This window comes from Lethenteron reissneri, chromosome 38 (genome assembly GCF_015708825.2).
Source record: "Lethenteron reissneri isolate LAM-NWPU_2019-01 chromosome 38, ASM1570882v1, whole genome shotgun sequence".
In the NCBI taxonomy this organism is placed as follows: Eukaryota; Metazoa; Chordata; class Hyperoartia; order Petromyzontiformes; family Petromyzontidae; genus Lethenteron; species Lethenteron reissneri.
This window is the reverse complement of record NC_083816.1, coordinates 4,351,441-4,368,406: the sequence shown is the minus strand read 5'-3', so window position 1 is coordinate 4,368,406 and position 16,966 is coordinate 4,351,441. Positions and strand designations below refer to the sequence as shown.

At 54.0% G+C, this 16,966-nt stretch overlaps 1 protein-coding gene across 1 annotated transcript; it reads right to left on the bottom strand.

Annotated features, from left to right (window-relative positions):
• Positions 1–4,440: 4,440 nt before the first annotated feature.
• On the bottom strand, positions 4,441–15,646 carry LOC133351610 (leucine-rich repeat neuronal protein 1-like). Its single transcript, XM_061566933.1, has 3 exons — positions 15,494–15,646; positions 8,567–9,292; positions 4,441–8,126 (listed from the first exon to the last, which is right to left on the bottom strand). Exons 2-3 carry the CDS (start codon positions 9,081–9,083, stop codon positions 6,175–6,177), a joined length of 2,469 nt encoding a protein of 822 aa, XP_061422917.1. The 5' UTR covers positions 9,084–9,292; positions 15,494–15,646; the 3' UTR covers positions 4,441–6,174.
• Between the last annotated feature and the right edge of the window lie 1,320 nt (positions 15,647–16,966).

Sequence of the window (16,966 nt, the reverse complement as noted above, 5' to 3'; positions counted from 1 at the left end):
TGTCGAAACCGGTTCAATTGTTCAATTGTTCTTTGGTTTTTTCGGTAAAGACTTTACCGAAAAAAAACAAAGAATAATTCCTGCAGTCACGAAAGCTCCAAAATTAAGATCGGTTCAATTGTTTTAAACTGTAACACGAAACTTTGGTTTTAGATATTTTTTTTACCATCGAGTTGTTTTTTCAGAAGCGGCCTCGCCCAAAAAAAATGATAGATCAGCGTATTATGTGGAAATGTACGGCTCTGGCTCCAGCAACAGCAGCAGCACCACCAAATATTCTTCACTCGCGATGTTGATCCAAACATGTGGAGGAGGAGGGGGAAACCCGGAGGGTCCCGAAGACAAATCCACGCCACCACGGCGAGTGAGACACGCAGACTCCAAATATACAGCAGCAGCAGGCGTCTCGGTTGGGATCGAAGCCACGACCTCCTGTGTACCAGGCGAGGTAGTTAACATCTCCTAGCCACCTTAATGATGAGAGAGAGAGAGAGACGCAGACTCCAAATATGCAGCAGCAAGCATCTTCACGGTGCTGGATCGAACCCACCACCTCCTGTGTACCAGGCGCGCGTACTGCGAGATTAACCATTATCATCTCCACCGGCCGTGGTCTATTTACTGCTGGATGAACGCGTCATGATCATCCCCAAAAAAAGAAAGTAACAAATACAACGATTACCTGGTCAAATGAGCATTGAAGCGGTGCGCTTATCTCCGACTTACAGACAGTGATGGAAATTCCACGTGCCCATGGCGGGAGGCGAGTCTAACACAAAGTGTTACTAATTTTATAGACCCCGGAGGGATGATGGGCTTAGTCAACCGCCAACCAAGACTTTAACTCGCATCATCAGCCCAGATTAATGAGTATTCAGTAACCCGAAGATTCCTGCAGTGCGCAGCTCATGGTGATGATGCCAGGTCTGAGGTTAAATAAAATACCTTCCATGCATTGTGGCTATGATCCATCTACTGCTGCTGGATGAATGAGTCGTCATCATCAACACCTTTACCAACCCGCACCGACCGGCCTTGTGAAATATGGTCACGCAACCCCACACGACAGACACGTAGAGAGGCATTCATCCAGCAATAGAGAGACAAAGCGCTCTAATAAAGTGGTGATGCCTGGCCCATACTGTGTAGGTCTCGGCGCCACCTAAAAAAAAACTGACTGCTAATGATGGTTGGTAACAATACCAATCCTATACCTGGCCCGTATCGAGCCCACATCGAACGCATACATAACCCATATCTAGCTCGTACCTGTCCCATACTAAGATCATATACCTGGCCCATATCGAGACCATACTGAACGCATACGTGGCTCATATCTAGATCATATTCCTAGTTTATACCTAATAAACATACCTGGCCCATATCCAGGCTATATATCTAGACTATACGTGGCCCATACTGGTCCATATCTAGCCCATATATCTAAGCCATACCTAACCCATATCTATGCCATATACCTAAGCCATACCTGGTCCACACATGACCCATAACTGGCTCATACCAGGCCACTATCTAGCGGTTCTATGTAATACCTGGCCCGTACCTGGCCCGTATCTGACCCATACCGGAAATGTCCATGGCTGCGTGTCCATCTCTGCCGCCGCCGCTGCTGCTGCTTCTGCTGTATCCATGGTGCTCCGTAGGGTTGCCTGCACATCGATCCCTCCCGCTCCCCTCTGCATTGGTTCATGATGACGCCGAGACCATAGCCTCAGTGCAAGGAAGGGATGGGTTCGACTCCCACTGCACAGTCACCACTGCCGATCCGTGACTTCATTTAAATATAAAATTAATACATTCCAGCCATTTAAAATCCACCAATTGATTAAGCTGCCCCCGCCCGCCCTCCTCCCTTTGTCATGTTGATGATCACAAGGTGGGGGAAGGTATGATTGACCAAATTAATCATTTCGATTTAAAGCTTTCGTGACTGCAGGGATTCATATTCTTGGATATTTCGGTAAAGTCACGTGAATTTACCGAAAGATCCAATAATACAAATTAACCATACTTCTCCACGCTGGTTAGCTCGGGTTGATGGATGGGAAGGACAGGACCGGTTTTTATATCACCCACCACCGATGTCACAGCCGTGGCTCGGAATCCAACTCGGGTTGCCGGGTTAATTTCTCAGCGCTCTAACCACTGCGCCTCCGCTCCGCCCGCTAGACCGCGTGCTCCAGCGATAGGGCGTTGGCCGCTTGCGTTCCAGAGGTTCGAATCCAGGGGCCACCCTAGTTATCACTGCGGATGCAACCACCATGATTCTGTTAATAGCACGCGCAGTCTGTTACACACTGATACGTTGTAGAGCCTGTGACGTCTTTCGCACGAGTAGGCCCATAGCCTGTCAACCCATACGACGGTTTATCCCGTATTCTTGTGCAGGGAAATTTAGTTTTCAGGTCCATACAGCGTACAGCCGTTTCCGTATGGGCAAAACAAAATGTGTCTTATTTGTTTGCGTTTCTCCCTTGTGATGGGACTTTGTAGATTGAACGTTGAGATGTATAAGGGGCACGGGGTGATCAATAAGGTCTGCATTGGTCTGTAATAAGGTAGGGCACTGATAAGGGGCCGTCCATAAATGACGTCACGCGATTTTGGACGATTTTTGACCCCCCCCCTCGTCACACGGCGTCACAAAAAGTCAGACCCCCCTCAAACATGACGTCACAAAGCTCCCCCCCCCAAAATAAAACATGGTTCAAATCGCTTTAAACTATTGCCATTGTAGTACGTATTTAATGTGGCGCTGCACTCTGATGTTGTAGGAGAAAACATTTATTTAAAAGTGTATTTAATTAAGTAGAACGTGTTGTCTATATTTATTTAAAGTTGCGCATTTTGATGTGACGTCACATTTCTCAAACCCCCCCCCGCTCGTCACACATCGTCACAAATATCTGACCCCCCCCCCCCCTAGGTGCGTGACGTCATTTATGGACGGCCCCCAAAGCAATCATAACCGTATCGGTGCTGCATGTATTATTTTCAACAAATCGATCTAAGCCTGTCCTGGATTCTCACTCCATCCCGACCCCCGTGACCACCCACAACGCCCCGCTCCCTTCCGCCACGTTCACAAACCCGCACTGACCAGCGTGGTGAAGTATGGTCAAACAATCCATTCCCTCCCCGGTGACCGACACCGCGTGGGTCGTGATGCCTTCATCTGACGGTGAATTAACAACGGGAATAAATACCGTATTCTCTAGATAATATATATACCTCGATGGTCATACATACCGTATATCCTCCTCTTACACCCCGTATTTAAAACATCGTTGGATAGGGTGTGTGTGTCTGTGTGCGTGTGGAGCGGTGGTGTAGTGGTTAGTACGCTGCGCTACAAACCCAGAGTTCGATTCCCGCTCACGGCCAACACCAGCAACGATTATCTTGCACCGGGTCCCTGGGGCCCCTCCCCACTAGGTCGACTCGGCCTAAAATGAGTACCCGGTGCGGTGTGTGGTAAACATTGCCACTGGGGGAGACAAAGGCGGCCGGGCGTGCTGCTGGCCACCCAACCCCCTCGTGTGCTGTGCCAGCCTTCATATGTGCTGCTCGCTAACAGCACTTGCCCCAACAGTCTGTTAAAGAAACATATAGGGAGATCTTTGTCGTTTTATGTATGTGTGGTGGTGGTATTGGAACGCGCGCACACCAGCTCCGGTTAAACTTCCATTACTTACCTGTGCGGGGCGGTTGTAATATCCCTAGCCAGGGCCCCTCCCGGGGGGAGGGGGCTGTGGGGTGTGTGTGTGATCTCACAGAACCCCGCCCCTCGGTGGGGAATTGTATAAAAGGCGAGACCCTGAGAGAGAGAGAGTTCAGTTCGAACAAGTCGAAGAACCAGCTGAAGACCCAAGTCCAGCTAGCTAGACCCTGGGACTCCTCCGACCCGCTGTCCGTCTAAGGGCCGGGCGGAGCAAGCCAGTGGTGCAACCCCAGAGCCTCGGAGCCCGATGTCCTTGTAAGGGCCGGATTCGTGTGGCCGGTGGTCGAGACCTGTGCCTTGGCTGAGCCAGGTCAGATAGTCTCCTGGAGAGGAGGGTCGTGGTATAGGTGGGGAGTAGGCGAGTCAGATTGGGAATACCTCCCTTGAGAGTAACGTGTGAAGAGGCCTTTACCTCTTCGAGTATGAAGCTGTAACGGAGATAAGAGATAATAATTACGTGTTGCCTCTACTTCAACCGTCTTTGTCGTCACGGTGCCCGCTACATATGTATGAAAGACCAAAGCAGTATAACTTTATTGGTGCCGGGCACACAGGTTTGTATTGAAGGTGCCTCTTACTTCCCCTTCTTCGTCCGGAGAATACGGTCATTACCTGGATGCGCGCGCGTGGTACAACGACAAGGTTTGATGGTGATAATGGGGAGCAGCAGAGGACACCGCGGCCAGACACGAAATATGAAACATCACTTAAAGGGTTGCGTTTATTCATTTATTTATGTATAAACCACCCCTCCCCAGAGAGAAAGATATAAGAAAACATAATTCCATTTGCTACTTGAACTTGGTCATTAATGCCATTTTAATCGATTAAGAGCCACAACTCGCGAATTTAGCACCGAGGTAACAAGACATAAAGACCCTGTGTCAATCAATTAAGGCAGCGAGTTAGTCAATACAGCCACACACATTATACAGCATACAGTACACGATTCCTTTGGAATTCTCACGAGAAACACTTTCAAGTCTCTATGAAACGCATCTAATGCCTACATTCAAGTGAGCATTGCTAAAAAAAAAAACTAGACTTAAAACGGGCGTAAGGGGCAAAATTCAATTATAAGAGGCAATTAGCATTAGCATTAATTAGCCTACGATGAGTTCACGTGACAAAATGCCATACTTTGTTAGAGTTCACATCAACAGTGCCAATGTAGTATCATCGTCACCACCACCATCATTAGTATCATCATCATTACTATCACCACGATTACTATAATCATCATCAGCATTACGATCATTACCATCATTGCTACCATTATCACGATTACTATAATCATTATCACCACTAATATCATCACCACCACTGTTATCATCATCATCATCGCCAGCACAACCACATCACCACCACCTACACCGCCCCAGTAAACGTGGAACTTTGGGCCTAAACCAGACGCCAATGTTGGCACCAACTCCGGCCGCAACGTTGCCATGTTTACTGGGACTTGTACCACCACCACCACCACCTGTTCGCAGCAGCGTGGCAGGAATGGAGGGGTTGACTGGGGGCGTGTGTGTGACTGGCGTAATGAATTAGGCCACTCATTCATCACCACGTGAGGCTCCTTTCAGGGCTGGCTGCACGAGTTGCACGCAACCTGCACGAGTCGAAATGTTGAATTGGGCCAGGTGCTCGTTCCGATTAATAGCAGGGGTGGCAATCGAAGACATAGGTAAGTTACCGAAATCAATTACGTTTTTATGTCTATTGTGAGTTCACGGTCAAGCCACGGTCAGATGTAGGGTTAGCAGGTCAGGGTTTAAATGGTTACTGCTTGGGGTTAGAGATTGGAGGTCACAGTTTTTTCAGATTACAGGTTCGGGTTTGTAGAGGTCTTAGGAGAACACAGCAACAACAATAATAACGTGAGCCACGTGACACGTGGCTCACGCGAGTTTCTGAGTTGTCGAGGAGCCTAAACCCAGATGACTTATTGAACCGAAAACTAAACTCGTCTTACTCACAAGCTAGATTTAAGGGCACGTTTAAACCCGACTTACCATTTAAACGCGCGTCTAAACCCATTTCATTTATTCATTCATTCTTACAAAACGACGCGAAACCCAACTTAAATTGCTTAAGATCCCAACGTGAGGCAAACATTTGAGTTTATTGAGCCAAGACGGTTTTAAACCGAGTGTTTAACCCCACCTCGTTGAAAAATAAAAGATAAACCAGGGTAGTGACCCAAACATTGTACCTATTGATACGACCAGAACCTTATCACTTCCTGATATTCGATTGAATCATTGATTGACAATTGAGTTATTGATTGATTGACAACATATGAATTTATTTATTGGTGTTGCGAGGACCTGTTTGGCCATAACCTCTGACCCTGTCATCACAAGCAGCGTCGAGTTTCCTCCCCCTCCTCGCTGACTCCGACGCTTGACCCGACCTCTGACCTCTCCCTAAATGAGGCATCCGCGCTTACTACCACCAGCACTACGACCGCCGTAACCACCACCGTAACCGCCATCGCAACCGTCATCATCGTCGTCGTCGTCGTCATCGTAGTCGATGGGCACGCTCAGCGGGGGGTACACGGCATTGAAGGGCCCTGCCAGCGCACCCTGCACCAGCTTCCTCTGCAGCCGGTGTCGCGCGTAGCGAGCCACCAGCAGCACAAAGCCCAGCAGGCCGAGGGCGGCCAGCACGGCATACACGAGGCTCAGGCGGGTGGCCGCGCCGGCCCGGTGGCGCAGGGCCCGCACCGGTGGCTCCGGCGGGCCCCGGCGGTCCCCCTCCTCGGCGGCGGCGGTGGCGGTGGTGGTGAGGTTGACGCAGCGGGAGGAGGCGGCAGTCGTCGCGCACACGGTGTAGGTGGTGCCGGGCTGCAGCTCTGCCACGCGGTGCTCGGTGACGCCCGGTGCCACCGCAGCGGAGTGCGCACCGCCACGGGGGCCCTCGGCACTGTGCCACCAACGCAGCTCGCTCACACTGCCGCTCAGCTTGCCGCTCACCCCGCTGCTCAGCTTACTGCTCACCCTCCAAGCGACCAGCGCCGAGAAGGAATCAACCTCGACCACAGCGAGGGTCGGCGCCTCCTCTTCCTCTACCTCCTGCTTTACGGAAGAGGCGGCGGTCGCGGGTAACGAGATGGTGGAAGACGACGAGGTGGATGACGAGGTTGATAGTGGGATGGATGGCGATGATGACGTGGAGGCGGAGGACACGTGCCCATGGGAGGCGTCGTCACTCTCGCCACCCACGCGGAGGGTGACGCTGCGCGTATCGGCGCCCTCCGAGTTGAACGCCACGCACGTGTACACCCCCGCGTCGCTCTCGCGCACCTCGGCGATGCTCAGCGTCCCGTCGGCCTCCAGCCAGAACTTGTCGGCCAGCGTGTCGGTGGTCACCTTGTCCCCGGCGGGCGACACCCAGTAGATGGTGGGCTCGGGGTCTCCCAGCGCCCTGCAATAGAGCGTGACCAGGGACCCCGGCCGCGCCGACGCACGCGCCGGCAGCGCGCCGCGCGCGATCAGCGGCAGGCACGCCTCCTGGGGCTCCGCGCCGTCGGCCCGGCGCCTCGCCGCCGCTGCCAGCATCGCCTCGGCGGCCGGCCGGCCCCTGGCCTCGGGAGGCTCCGCGCACACCGCCAGCTCGGGCCGCGCCACCTCGAGGCCGCGCCGGGCCGTAGCGCCGAGCCACCATCGGTTGACGCAGTCGCAGCGCAGCGGGTTGGAGTGGAGGGACAGGCGGCGCAGCGCCGGCAGGGCGCGGGCCACGGCGCCGTGCAGGCCGCCGAGGTCCCCGTTGTCGAGCAGCAGGGTGGCGAGCCGGGGCGCGTCGCGGAACGCGTAGCGGTGCACGAAGGAGAGGCGCGGGTTGTGCGAGAGGTCGAGCGACGCGAGGCTGGGCAGCGACTCGAACGCGTCGCTGTCCACCGCCGCCAGCCGGGGCATGTCCCGCACGGAGAGCTCCTCCACGCGGGACAGGTTGCGGAAGTCGCCCTCTTGCAGCGCCACGATCGGGTTGCGGTCCAGCCTCAGCAGCCTGAGACCCGGCAGCCGGCGCAGGGCCGCGGCGGGCACCTTGGCCAGGAGGTTCCCCTCCAGCGACAGGTCCTCCAGATGCTCCAGCCCGTCGAGCGCAGCCTCCTGGAGCCGCGACACGCGCCACTCGCTCAAGTCCAGGCTGCGCAGCTGGCGCAGCCGCGAGAACGTGCCGTCCGTCACGCTCGCCACCGGGTTGCCGCCCAGCGCCAGCACCCGCAGCCCGGGCAGAGCGTCGAACCAGGCGGCGTCCACCGAGCGGAGCACGTTGTGGTCGAGGAAGAGTGTGCGAAGGCTGTCCAGGCCTGCGAAGGCCGAGCCCGACACACTCCCAATGCGGTTGTAGCCCAAATACAGAGACTCCAAGCCTGGGGAGAGAGAGAGCGACAGAAAGAGAGAGCGAGAGAGGGAGAGAGAGCAAGCCAGCGAATCGGCATGCGAGAAGACAGAGAGAGAGGAAAACAACATTACCCGCGTGGCCACACGTGGGCGCTTGTAAAAGGATTTATTTTTTAAACACAGTTGCTGAATACAGGCCAAGATTATCATCGTCAATACTGCCATCAGCAATCAGCACTATTATTAAAGTTGTAATTAAAGTTCGCGCATTTGTTGAAGTGACCAAGGGGAGGAATAATTGTCAAACGCAGGGCCTCCCGCACTCCAGTCCTTTTTCCCAGTTTTAACTTTGATGTCACGCAAAACGTTGTGCCCGTATGCACACCACGGGAAGGGCAGCAGAGGCGAGGGTATCGTGAATGGGGAGTTGTGTTGGTCACGATGGCAATGGGATCGCGCCGTCCCTCACCTCCCAGCGACTCGAAGCACCCCGAGCGCAGCGCCGCGATGTCGTTGCGCACCAGGCGGAGCTCGCGGAGGCTCCACGGCCCAGGGCCTCCTCCCAGGCGGAGGCCGCACGCGTCGGCCACCGCGCCTCGGGACAGGTCCAGCATGGCCACCTCCTCGTAGCCGCGCATCGCGACGTCGCCCGGCGGCAGCTCCGCCACGGCGTGGTCGGTGAGGAGCAGGGCCTGCGCGCCACCCGGCAGGCGCAGCGGCAGCGCCGTGAGGTTGACCCCCCGGCAGTCGACGGCACGGCTCCGGTTGACCCCGAGGAGGGAGCACGAGCAGAGAGCGGGACAGTCGTCTCGCTCGTCGTGGCTCGGCCACGTGGAACCGATCTCGTCCGCCTCCTTCTCCGCCTCCTCTGTCTCCTCGACGTCCTCCGCCGCTCGTTCGTCACCCGGCGGAGAGGCGGCGACCAGGGCGGCCCCGAGGGCGACCGCCAGGGTCAAGGCGGCGAGCCAGCGCACGGTGGCGGGCATGGTGCCGGCGATGGCACGGGATGCGGAGGCGGGCGGGTCACGAGGCTAATGTTGATGATGATGCTAGCTTGATGAAGGCAGAGATGCGAGTGATGGTGTTGATTTGTGGGAATTATTGCGGAGATGTTTTTCAAGGTGGGGATGTGAGTGTTGGAGGTGGAGATGTTTTTAAATTGGATGTGTGGTCGTGGCAAGGGTTGCAATGTCCCCTGCGAGATACAAACAGACACAGGTCCACCGTTTAGCCTCACAGAGTCATCGGGGTGAGTGCTGTTAGCGAGCTCTTATTTAGGCCAACACGGCCTTTGTCTCCCCACAGCCGATGTAAACTCGCACGAGACCCAAGACCGGTCAACCAAGGCGAACGTCGCGGACCGGTGGTAGCCTTTGGCTGGCCGCGTATCGAACTCTGGTCGCCCGGGTTTGCAGCGCAATACGCTAACCACTGCGCCACCGCTCGACCCCTTGGATTGTAAAATACCTCCCAGTCACCCTCTGGAAATCCATTCTCTCTCCGTAGCTACGAAGATGTGCATGTTCCAACCCTACCCTCCCCCCACCCCCCTTCCCCCACTACCCCCACCCCTCCCACCCCATTCACACGGCTCCTTGGGATGCAATAGCCCCTCACCCCCTATGCAAAAATGCACGTGGCTTTGTTGCGCGGGCGATGGCAGCTGTGGCTGTGAAGGATTGTCTCTCAAGGGGTCATGGGTCACCGAGACTCAAGACGGCGGGGGCAGCCCGAGATGGGGCAAATCTCAACAATACCGACCGCGCCTACACACACCCACACCATCACTCCACCATCATCGCCATCACCACATCATCACACACACATATCCATCATCACGTCATCACTATCACCATCCCGCTAAATCATCAAGACAAAGATCCCCTGCATAGCCTCTAACAGACTGTTGGGGCAAGTGCTGTTCGCGAGCACCTACAATGTGGCCAATGTCACACCCGGTCACCTTTGTCTCCCGAGTGGCGATAGTTACAAACCGCACTAGGATCTCATTTAAGGCTGAGTCAACCTAGGGAAGGCCCAGGAACCAATTCAGATAATCGTCACCGGTGTTGGCCGTGCCCCGGCATCGAACTCGGTTCACGGGGTTCGTAGCGCAGCGCGCTAACCGCTACTCTACCGCGCCCCTCCCAACCACCACCACCACGTACAGCAGCATGCCAATGTAGGACAACTACCATGAACCACCAACAATGCCGCCGCCACCACCACCACACGCGCGCAGACACAATGCAAGCCGCATAAAGACCGCTTTTAGTCCCGGCTTCTCGGCGTCACGCCTTCTCAAAGGGAGAGTCAAAGGGAGAGTCACAACATCTCTGTGCTCACACGAGCGTGGCGCGTCGCTAGTCTTCGCTGGCGGTCCTGTGAGTCGGTGATGGCAATTACACATAACCATTATATAAACGGAGTGGTAGCTCCTGCAATCTCTCATTTACTTGATACAGCCGTCGTGGCTGTGACGGTTCCACCTGAAGACGGAAGCTTGTGTTGCCTCCGAAACGTCGTGATTTTTTATTTTATTTTACTTTTATTAATTTTAATGTTTTACCTACGTGACTTTACCGAAAAAAACCTAAGAATATGAATCCTTGCAGTCACGAAAGCTTCAAATCTAGAATTACACATTCCTATGGCGGTTGGCTGGGGGGCGTTATTAATACGAATGTTGAGCCATTGTTCAAGTCACTGCCGAGATGAAGGCTCTCCCCAGGCCGTGGTCGAATGTTTTACCATACTTCACCACATTGTGATAGTGGTGGTGGTATTGACGATGATACTCATGATGGTGGTTAGTGATGGTAGCAACAATGTAGCGGTATTTATGATGACGATTGATAATGAAGGCGGTGGTAGGATGATGGTAGCGGAGTAATGATAATCATGATGGTGGTGGTGGTGTTTATGATATGATGGTAATCGTGATGATGGTGTCATTATGATCCTAAGCCACAACTTTGCCCGTGCACAATGCGTCCATCCATGATGGACGCTCGGCGATCGGATGAAGATCAACAACTTCTGATCAATCGAGAGAACCAGTAAAGAGGGACAGGGAGATCACTCCGGAGGGGGGCGGGGAGGGGGTTGGGTGTGGGGGAGGGGACATGTGGGGGGAGGGGGACCCGAGGTGCCAGATCCCTCGCCACGAAGCGCGAATGTGCATTTCGGTTTCTCAAATTCCACCTCCCACCGCCTTTGTCTCTCTCCCCTTCATCAGTGAATTCACACGCGACCGTGGTCGACTGGTAAACACGGAACACGGGGGGGGGGGGGGGGATCAAGGGGGGGGGGTAGCCGGGTCTCCAGAAACTACGAGAGAAGCGAAATCCAAGCCGAACTCCTCAACTCCCGATGTCCACGTGACTATAAATGGACGTCTGAATCAATGACCAGCCTTTCGGCTTTCCACACCAAACTTTTGTCAAGCAGCGTCAATCGTTAAGGCACGCGGACACGCGGAGCGGTTTCGACCTTCTGGGTCTCATCGGCCAGAGGCAGAGAGAGAGAGTCAGGCTGGTTAAACCAAAAAAAATGCGGCGAGATTGCCAAATTTGTTTTTGCAAGAGCACTCCCACCGCAACTGTGGGCCCCTGTTCGCCCGTGTGGTGGCGTCGAGTTCCACTCCACCTTTGCGGTGTTTAATAATTAACGTCTCAGGAACAACTAAACACGGCCCGGTAATTAACATAAGCGAGCAATTTGCAGTGCGAGCCGCGAGGACTCTTTGTGCGGCCCCAATGTGATCGCTGCCGTGTTTAAAGTCGAATTTTAAGATTGAAGGTTAAGAGCAAAGTCTTGTGAAATGTCCATGGCCCCGATTCCACGACTAACTCATAGTGGCGAATATCATCGCAACTACCACCACCACTCCCCAACTCTACCTTATATCACAACCATCACCAACATCACCAATACCATTGCCCCTACCACCACCACTCCCAACTCTAACTTCTATCCAATAGAAGCCTCTCCTCCGCAACTAAGAGTCCGAACATCCCACGTGGGCAATCTCAGTGGTCTCCTGTTCCTGGATCTGCCAGATGGAGTTTGGCCAGGAGGCGTCATGAACGCCTTGGTGTGGTCCAGCGTGGTGGAGGGGTAAACCAGCCGCTCACACCCACTGATCTATCCACATCTATAACTTCTATCACAGCCATCACCTCAAACACCCCCATCAGCCTCTCACCACCCCCCTCCCCTACCCCGCCCCCGCGTCCACGCCGCGGTGGAGGCGACAGCTGCTCGATGGATGAGGTCTGGGGACCCGCGGGCTTTGTGGCTCCCTCTCCCGCCCCATTCTCATGCTAATCCACATGGGACGGGGGCTGGGGGCCTGGGGGGAGGGGGGCTTGGGGCGAGGGGACCCTGGGGGAGGGGGACCCGGGCAGACCCTGAGCTTTGTGAACGCGTGAATAGCGCGGCGCGATCTGCGGAGGGGTGTGCAGCGTGATGGGGTGTGAGATGGGGGGGGGGGGCAGTGTGAGATGGGGGGGGGGGTGATGGGGGGGTGATGGGGGTGTGATGGGGGGGTGTGATGCAGTGTGAGATGGGGGGGGGCAGTGTGAGATGGGGGGGTGATGGGGGGGGTGATGGGGGGTGTGATGGGGGGTGTGATGCAGTGTGAGATGGGGGGGGGGCAGTGTGAGATGGGGGGGTGCAGTGTGAGATGGCGGGGGGGTGATGGGGGGAATGATGGGGGGGTTTGATGCAGTGTGAGATGGGGGGGCAGTGTGAGATGGGGGGGGGCAGTGTGAGATGGGGGGGGGGGGGTGATGGGGGGCTGATGCAGTGTGAGATGGGGGGGGGGGTGATTTGAAGATGTGGTGAGGGGTGAGTTTGTGAAATATTTCTGAGTGGTGTATGTGTGTGTAGAATTATGCTTCGTGTGTGTGTCTCTGTGTATGAATGCGCTGCGCTACGAACCCGGCGACCCGAGTTCGATTCCCGCTCAGGGCCAACACCAGTGGTGATTGTCTGAACGGGTCATTGGCCTACCCTAGGTCGACTCAGCCTCAAATGAGTACCTGCTGAGATGTGAAAACATCCCCACTTGGGAGACAACGGCGGCAGGCAGTGGTGTTGGCCACCCACCCTCTCGTGTGCCGTGCCGGCCTTCATAGGTGCTCGCTAACAGCACTTGCCCCTACAGTCTGTTAAGGCTAAATGGGGGATCTTTGTTTGTTTGTTTGTATATGCCTGAATGTGCATGTGGGTCAGTGTGTACTGTGTATGTGTATGAGCGCGTGGTGTTTCTGTATCCATGTAAGTGAGCGCATGGAGAAGGTGGTGGGGGCTGCCCCTAAGTGGAGACAATGCGAAGGGGTCAGCCCCCCACGCTGCCCCCTTCGCCCCCCACCCTGCCCCCATCGCCCCCCACCCTGCCCCCCTCACTCCCTCTCCTCGAGTCCTTAACTCGAGCCCCTCCCCCACCCAGCAGGGGCCGTGTGCCCCATTGTCCTCGACTCCGTGTGCAGGAATGGGGCTTAACGGCACTGCCCTGGAGACTACGCTCCTCCAGAACCCCCTTGCATGAACCCCCTTACAGGGACCCCTTCGCATGAACCCCTTGGCATGAACCCCCTGACACGGGTACCATTAGTGACCCCTTGCATAGACCCCCTTACATGGACCCCCTTGTATGAACCCCCTTACAGGGACCCCTTTGCATGAAACCCCTTACAGGGACCCCCTTCGCATGAACCCCCTGACACGGGCACCATTAGTGACCCCTTGCACGGACCCCTTACAGGGACCCCCTTCGCATGAACCCCGATGGGAATCCACTTGAATTAACCCCCTTCAACGAAATCTCCGTTACACGAATCTCGTCCGTCAATGAACGCTGACTGCGAGAGCACCGTCGCATGCTTATCCCCTTCGAGTGCACGTCTCACTCGATATTTCCCGGAGCGCTGCTCGTAAAGGATTTATCGGCGTAAGGCACTGCCACGAGAGTGCACTCTGTCATCGGGGGTCGTCAATCAAAACAATGACAAGAAGAACCATTTTTGTTCGAATCCGTTAAAACAACAAAACCAAACTCAACAAATTATTTGGATCTTTCGGTAAAATCACGTAGATTGGTTCAAAGAAAATAACCAAAAGTAACTAAAAAAACTACTTATTTTCTTTGAACAAAAGAATGTGAATTCCTGCAGTCACGAAAGCTTTAAGTCAAGATCCAACTCAACATTTCAAGAGCCGCAGTGCACTGTGGTGGTGACCGCGAGACGCCGGTTCCGTGATCAGCAACGGCACGAAGCGGTCCTCGAAGAGGCGCACGCCGCTGTCGGAGCCGCAGGTTGATGACCCCTGACCCCCCAACGCCGTCCACAGCGCCGTGTTATTGTACCCCTCGATAGCGACCATCCTATGAACCAGCTTTGTACATTTTGAACGCGTGGGTGGACCTTTACCTTGTTGTTAAGTGTGCATTGTTGTTGTTGTTTTAGATTTTAAGCTTTCGTGACTGCAAGGATTCATACTCTTAGGTTTTTTCGGTAAAGTCACGTAGGTAAAAAATAATAATAAAATAATAAATGAAAAGAACTCAATTAAATCACCGTCTTCAGGTGGGACCGTCACAGCTAGATTTGATGCAGTAAATTTAGCTGTGACGGTCCCACCTGAAGACGGAGACTTGTGTTGCCTCCGAAACGTCGTGATTTAATTGAGTTCTTTTAATTTATTATTATTTTATTTGTATTATTTTTTACCTACGTGACTTTACCGAAAAAACCTAAGAGTATTGTTGATGTTGTTGGTTAAATCAAGGCGAGATGGATGTGGAGTGGCCGTTTACACAATGACCCAACAGCGTTCCGGACTGTCCCAGCTGAACTTATACAACAAACCTGCATGGACCCAATCCCTGTTAGGTACACGGACTCCCCTCTCGCAGGGGACCAGCCTTGTGTGCACCCCGTTTGAATGAACCCCACTGCGTGTATAATGACACGTGTTAGTAAACGTTGAACGTTGGCCCAACGTTCAGTGCGCTAACCACTGAGACATCTATCCCCTCCCTACCTCCCCTATGTAATACTACACGTGCAGCCCCTGTGGCAATCCACTGCTGGATGAGGGCCTCCCCACGCCCTGGGACTCGTTAGCGGAGGGGTTATGTGACCATATTTCCCGTTTGAATTTGAACAAACACAACAAAGCAACTGGTAAAAACTGTCCCCAACACAGCAACGTTGTTGTTCGTTATCAGCGATGTTAAAACGTCTTGCACGAGCTCTACAACCACCAGATTAACAACGCGCGAGCCCGAGTTGACGTCTATTCCTTCCCAACTCAAGTGCCCACTCCACATTGTCGCGTCGAGGCCGAGTAAGTTCGAGCAAAACACGATGGCGCGCAGAGGTCTCACCTGTCTGCAGAGATGGGGAGCTGTTTCCCCGACTCTCTCCCTCTCTCCCCTCTGTCGCCGTCTCACTGACTTAGCCGGCTCTTGCACTCTCCCTCCCTCTCTCTCTTCCCCGTAAGCCTCCCACCCCCAACCTCAATCGGTGGGGGGAGGCAGTGGGTGAGCCCAGCAGCCCCCACACTTCTCCCCCCTCCCATCCCGTCTGCGACACACGGCTCCGTGTTCGCGGATAGAATTGGGGACTTTTGTGGTTTTCGTATCACGGGACAAAAAAAACCTGCCAGGCGGCCAGAAACAACCCGCACTATTGAAGTTGTAACAGGCAATAAGAGTCAACGCGTTTGTGGAGGAGAGAGAGAGAGAGGTAAATGTTGCACGAGCCTCGGGGAAGAGAGACGATGATGCATTGGGGGGAATTCTACAGCACAAAGTCTACAAAAGGCAATATGGGACATCTTTGTCTTTGTGTTGTTGTGACTTGCGGTGTGGTGGTTGAACGCGGTGTGGGTGAAATCCACGTCAAATGTCTGGCAGACCGAATCCTCGCCGTTGGTAGATTCATTGAGGGAACAGGGACAACGGTGGTAGCAGTAGCAGCTGTAGAAGAGCGATATGGGTTAAAGCTAGGGTCAGGGTTAGTCGTTAGGCTTCGAGTTTTAGGAGTTCGGGGTGAGCGTTTACATTTGTGTTATGGGTTACAGTTATAAGATTAAAGTCAAGAACTAAAGTTAGGTCTTGAATTAAGGTTGGGGTGAGTGCTAACATAAGAGCTTGTGTTAGCATTATCGTTAGCGTTCGTGGTCAGCGTTCAAGTTTGGATAACCTTTAGTGTTAGGATTCGGTGTGGGGTAACGGTTCGGTTGAGATGGTGTTAGGATCAGATTTGGGGTTAGAATTAGGGTTGATCAATTATGTGCTCGGGTTAGGAGTACAGCAGATTTGTGGTTAGCGTTGTGGTTCGAGCTGTCTTTGTGGTTAGGGGTTAGAGGCTTTAGGGTTCGGGTCAGGGCATCCAAAGGAGCCGTGTTGCTCTGCAACGAGATGCCCACGCTTTGCCGATTCTTCTCCCCCCACCCCACACACAAAAGAAAAAGATCCCACGTACAGCTACGGAAAAGACAATTGGGACAAGTGGAACTCGGGTCACCGGGTTCACGTTCTCACGATAAAATACGCTCACAGATACATTCCAGCATGGGTATTCCCATCTCTTACAAGCTGCATTGCCCGCGTGTAAGAGACCAAATAGCCTCCAAGAGTGGTTCTCTAAAGTTCTCTCGAGTGGAGGAGGACCTTCTGTCAGCAGTGGGCGTGAGCGAGCTATTGCAGCGCTGCGCCTTTATATTGTAATTGTGCACGCGCACACACCCGAAGAGCACGCCCAATTCAAAAAGAGTCTCCCGTTGACAAAGCTTCACACTGGCGTGGGACAGCCGGACACACATTCTCGGCGAGACTCGCTGCAAGAGCCGCCTG

Coding starts and splice junctions, on each gene's coding strand:
- LOC133351610 (XM_061566933.1), bottom strand. CDS start 9,083: ATGCCCGCCACCGTGCGCTGGCTCGCCGCCTTGACCCTGGCGGTCGCC. Junction 8,127..8,566: donor GTGCTTCGAGTCGCTGGGAG/GTGAGGGACGGC, acceptor CTCTCTCCCCAG/GCTTGGAGTCTCTGTATTTG.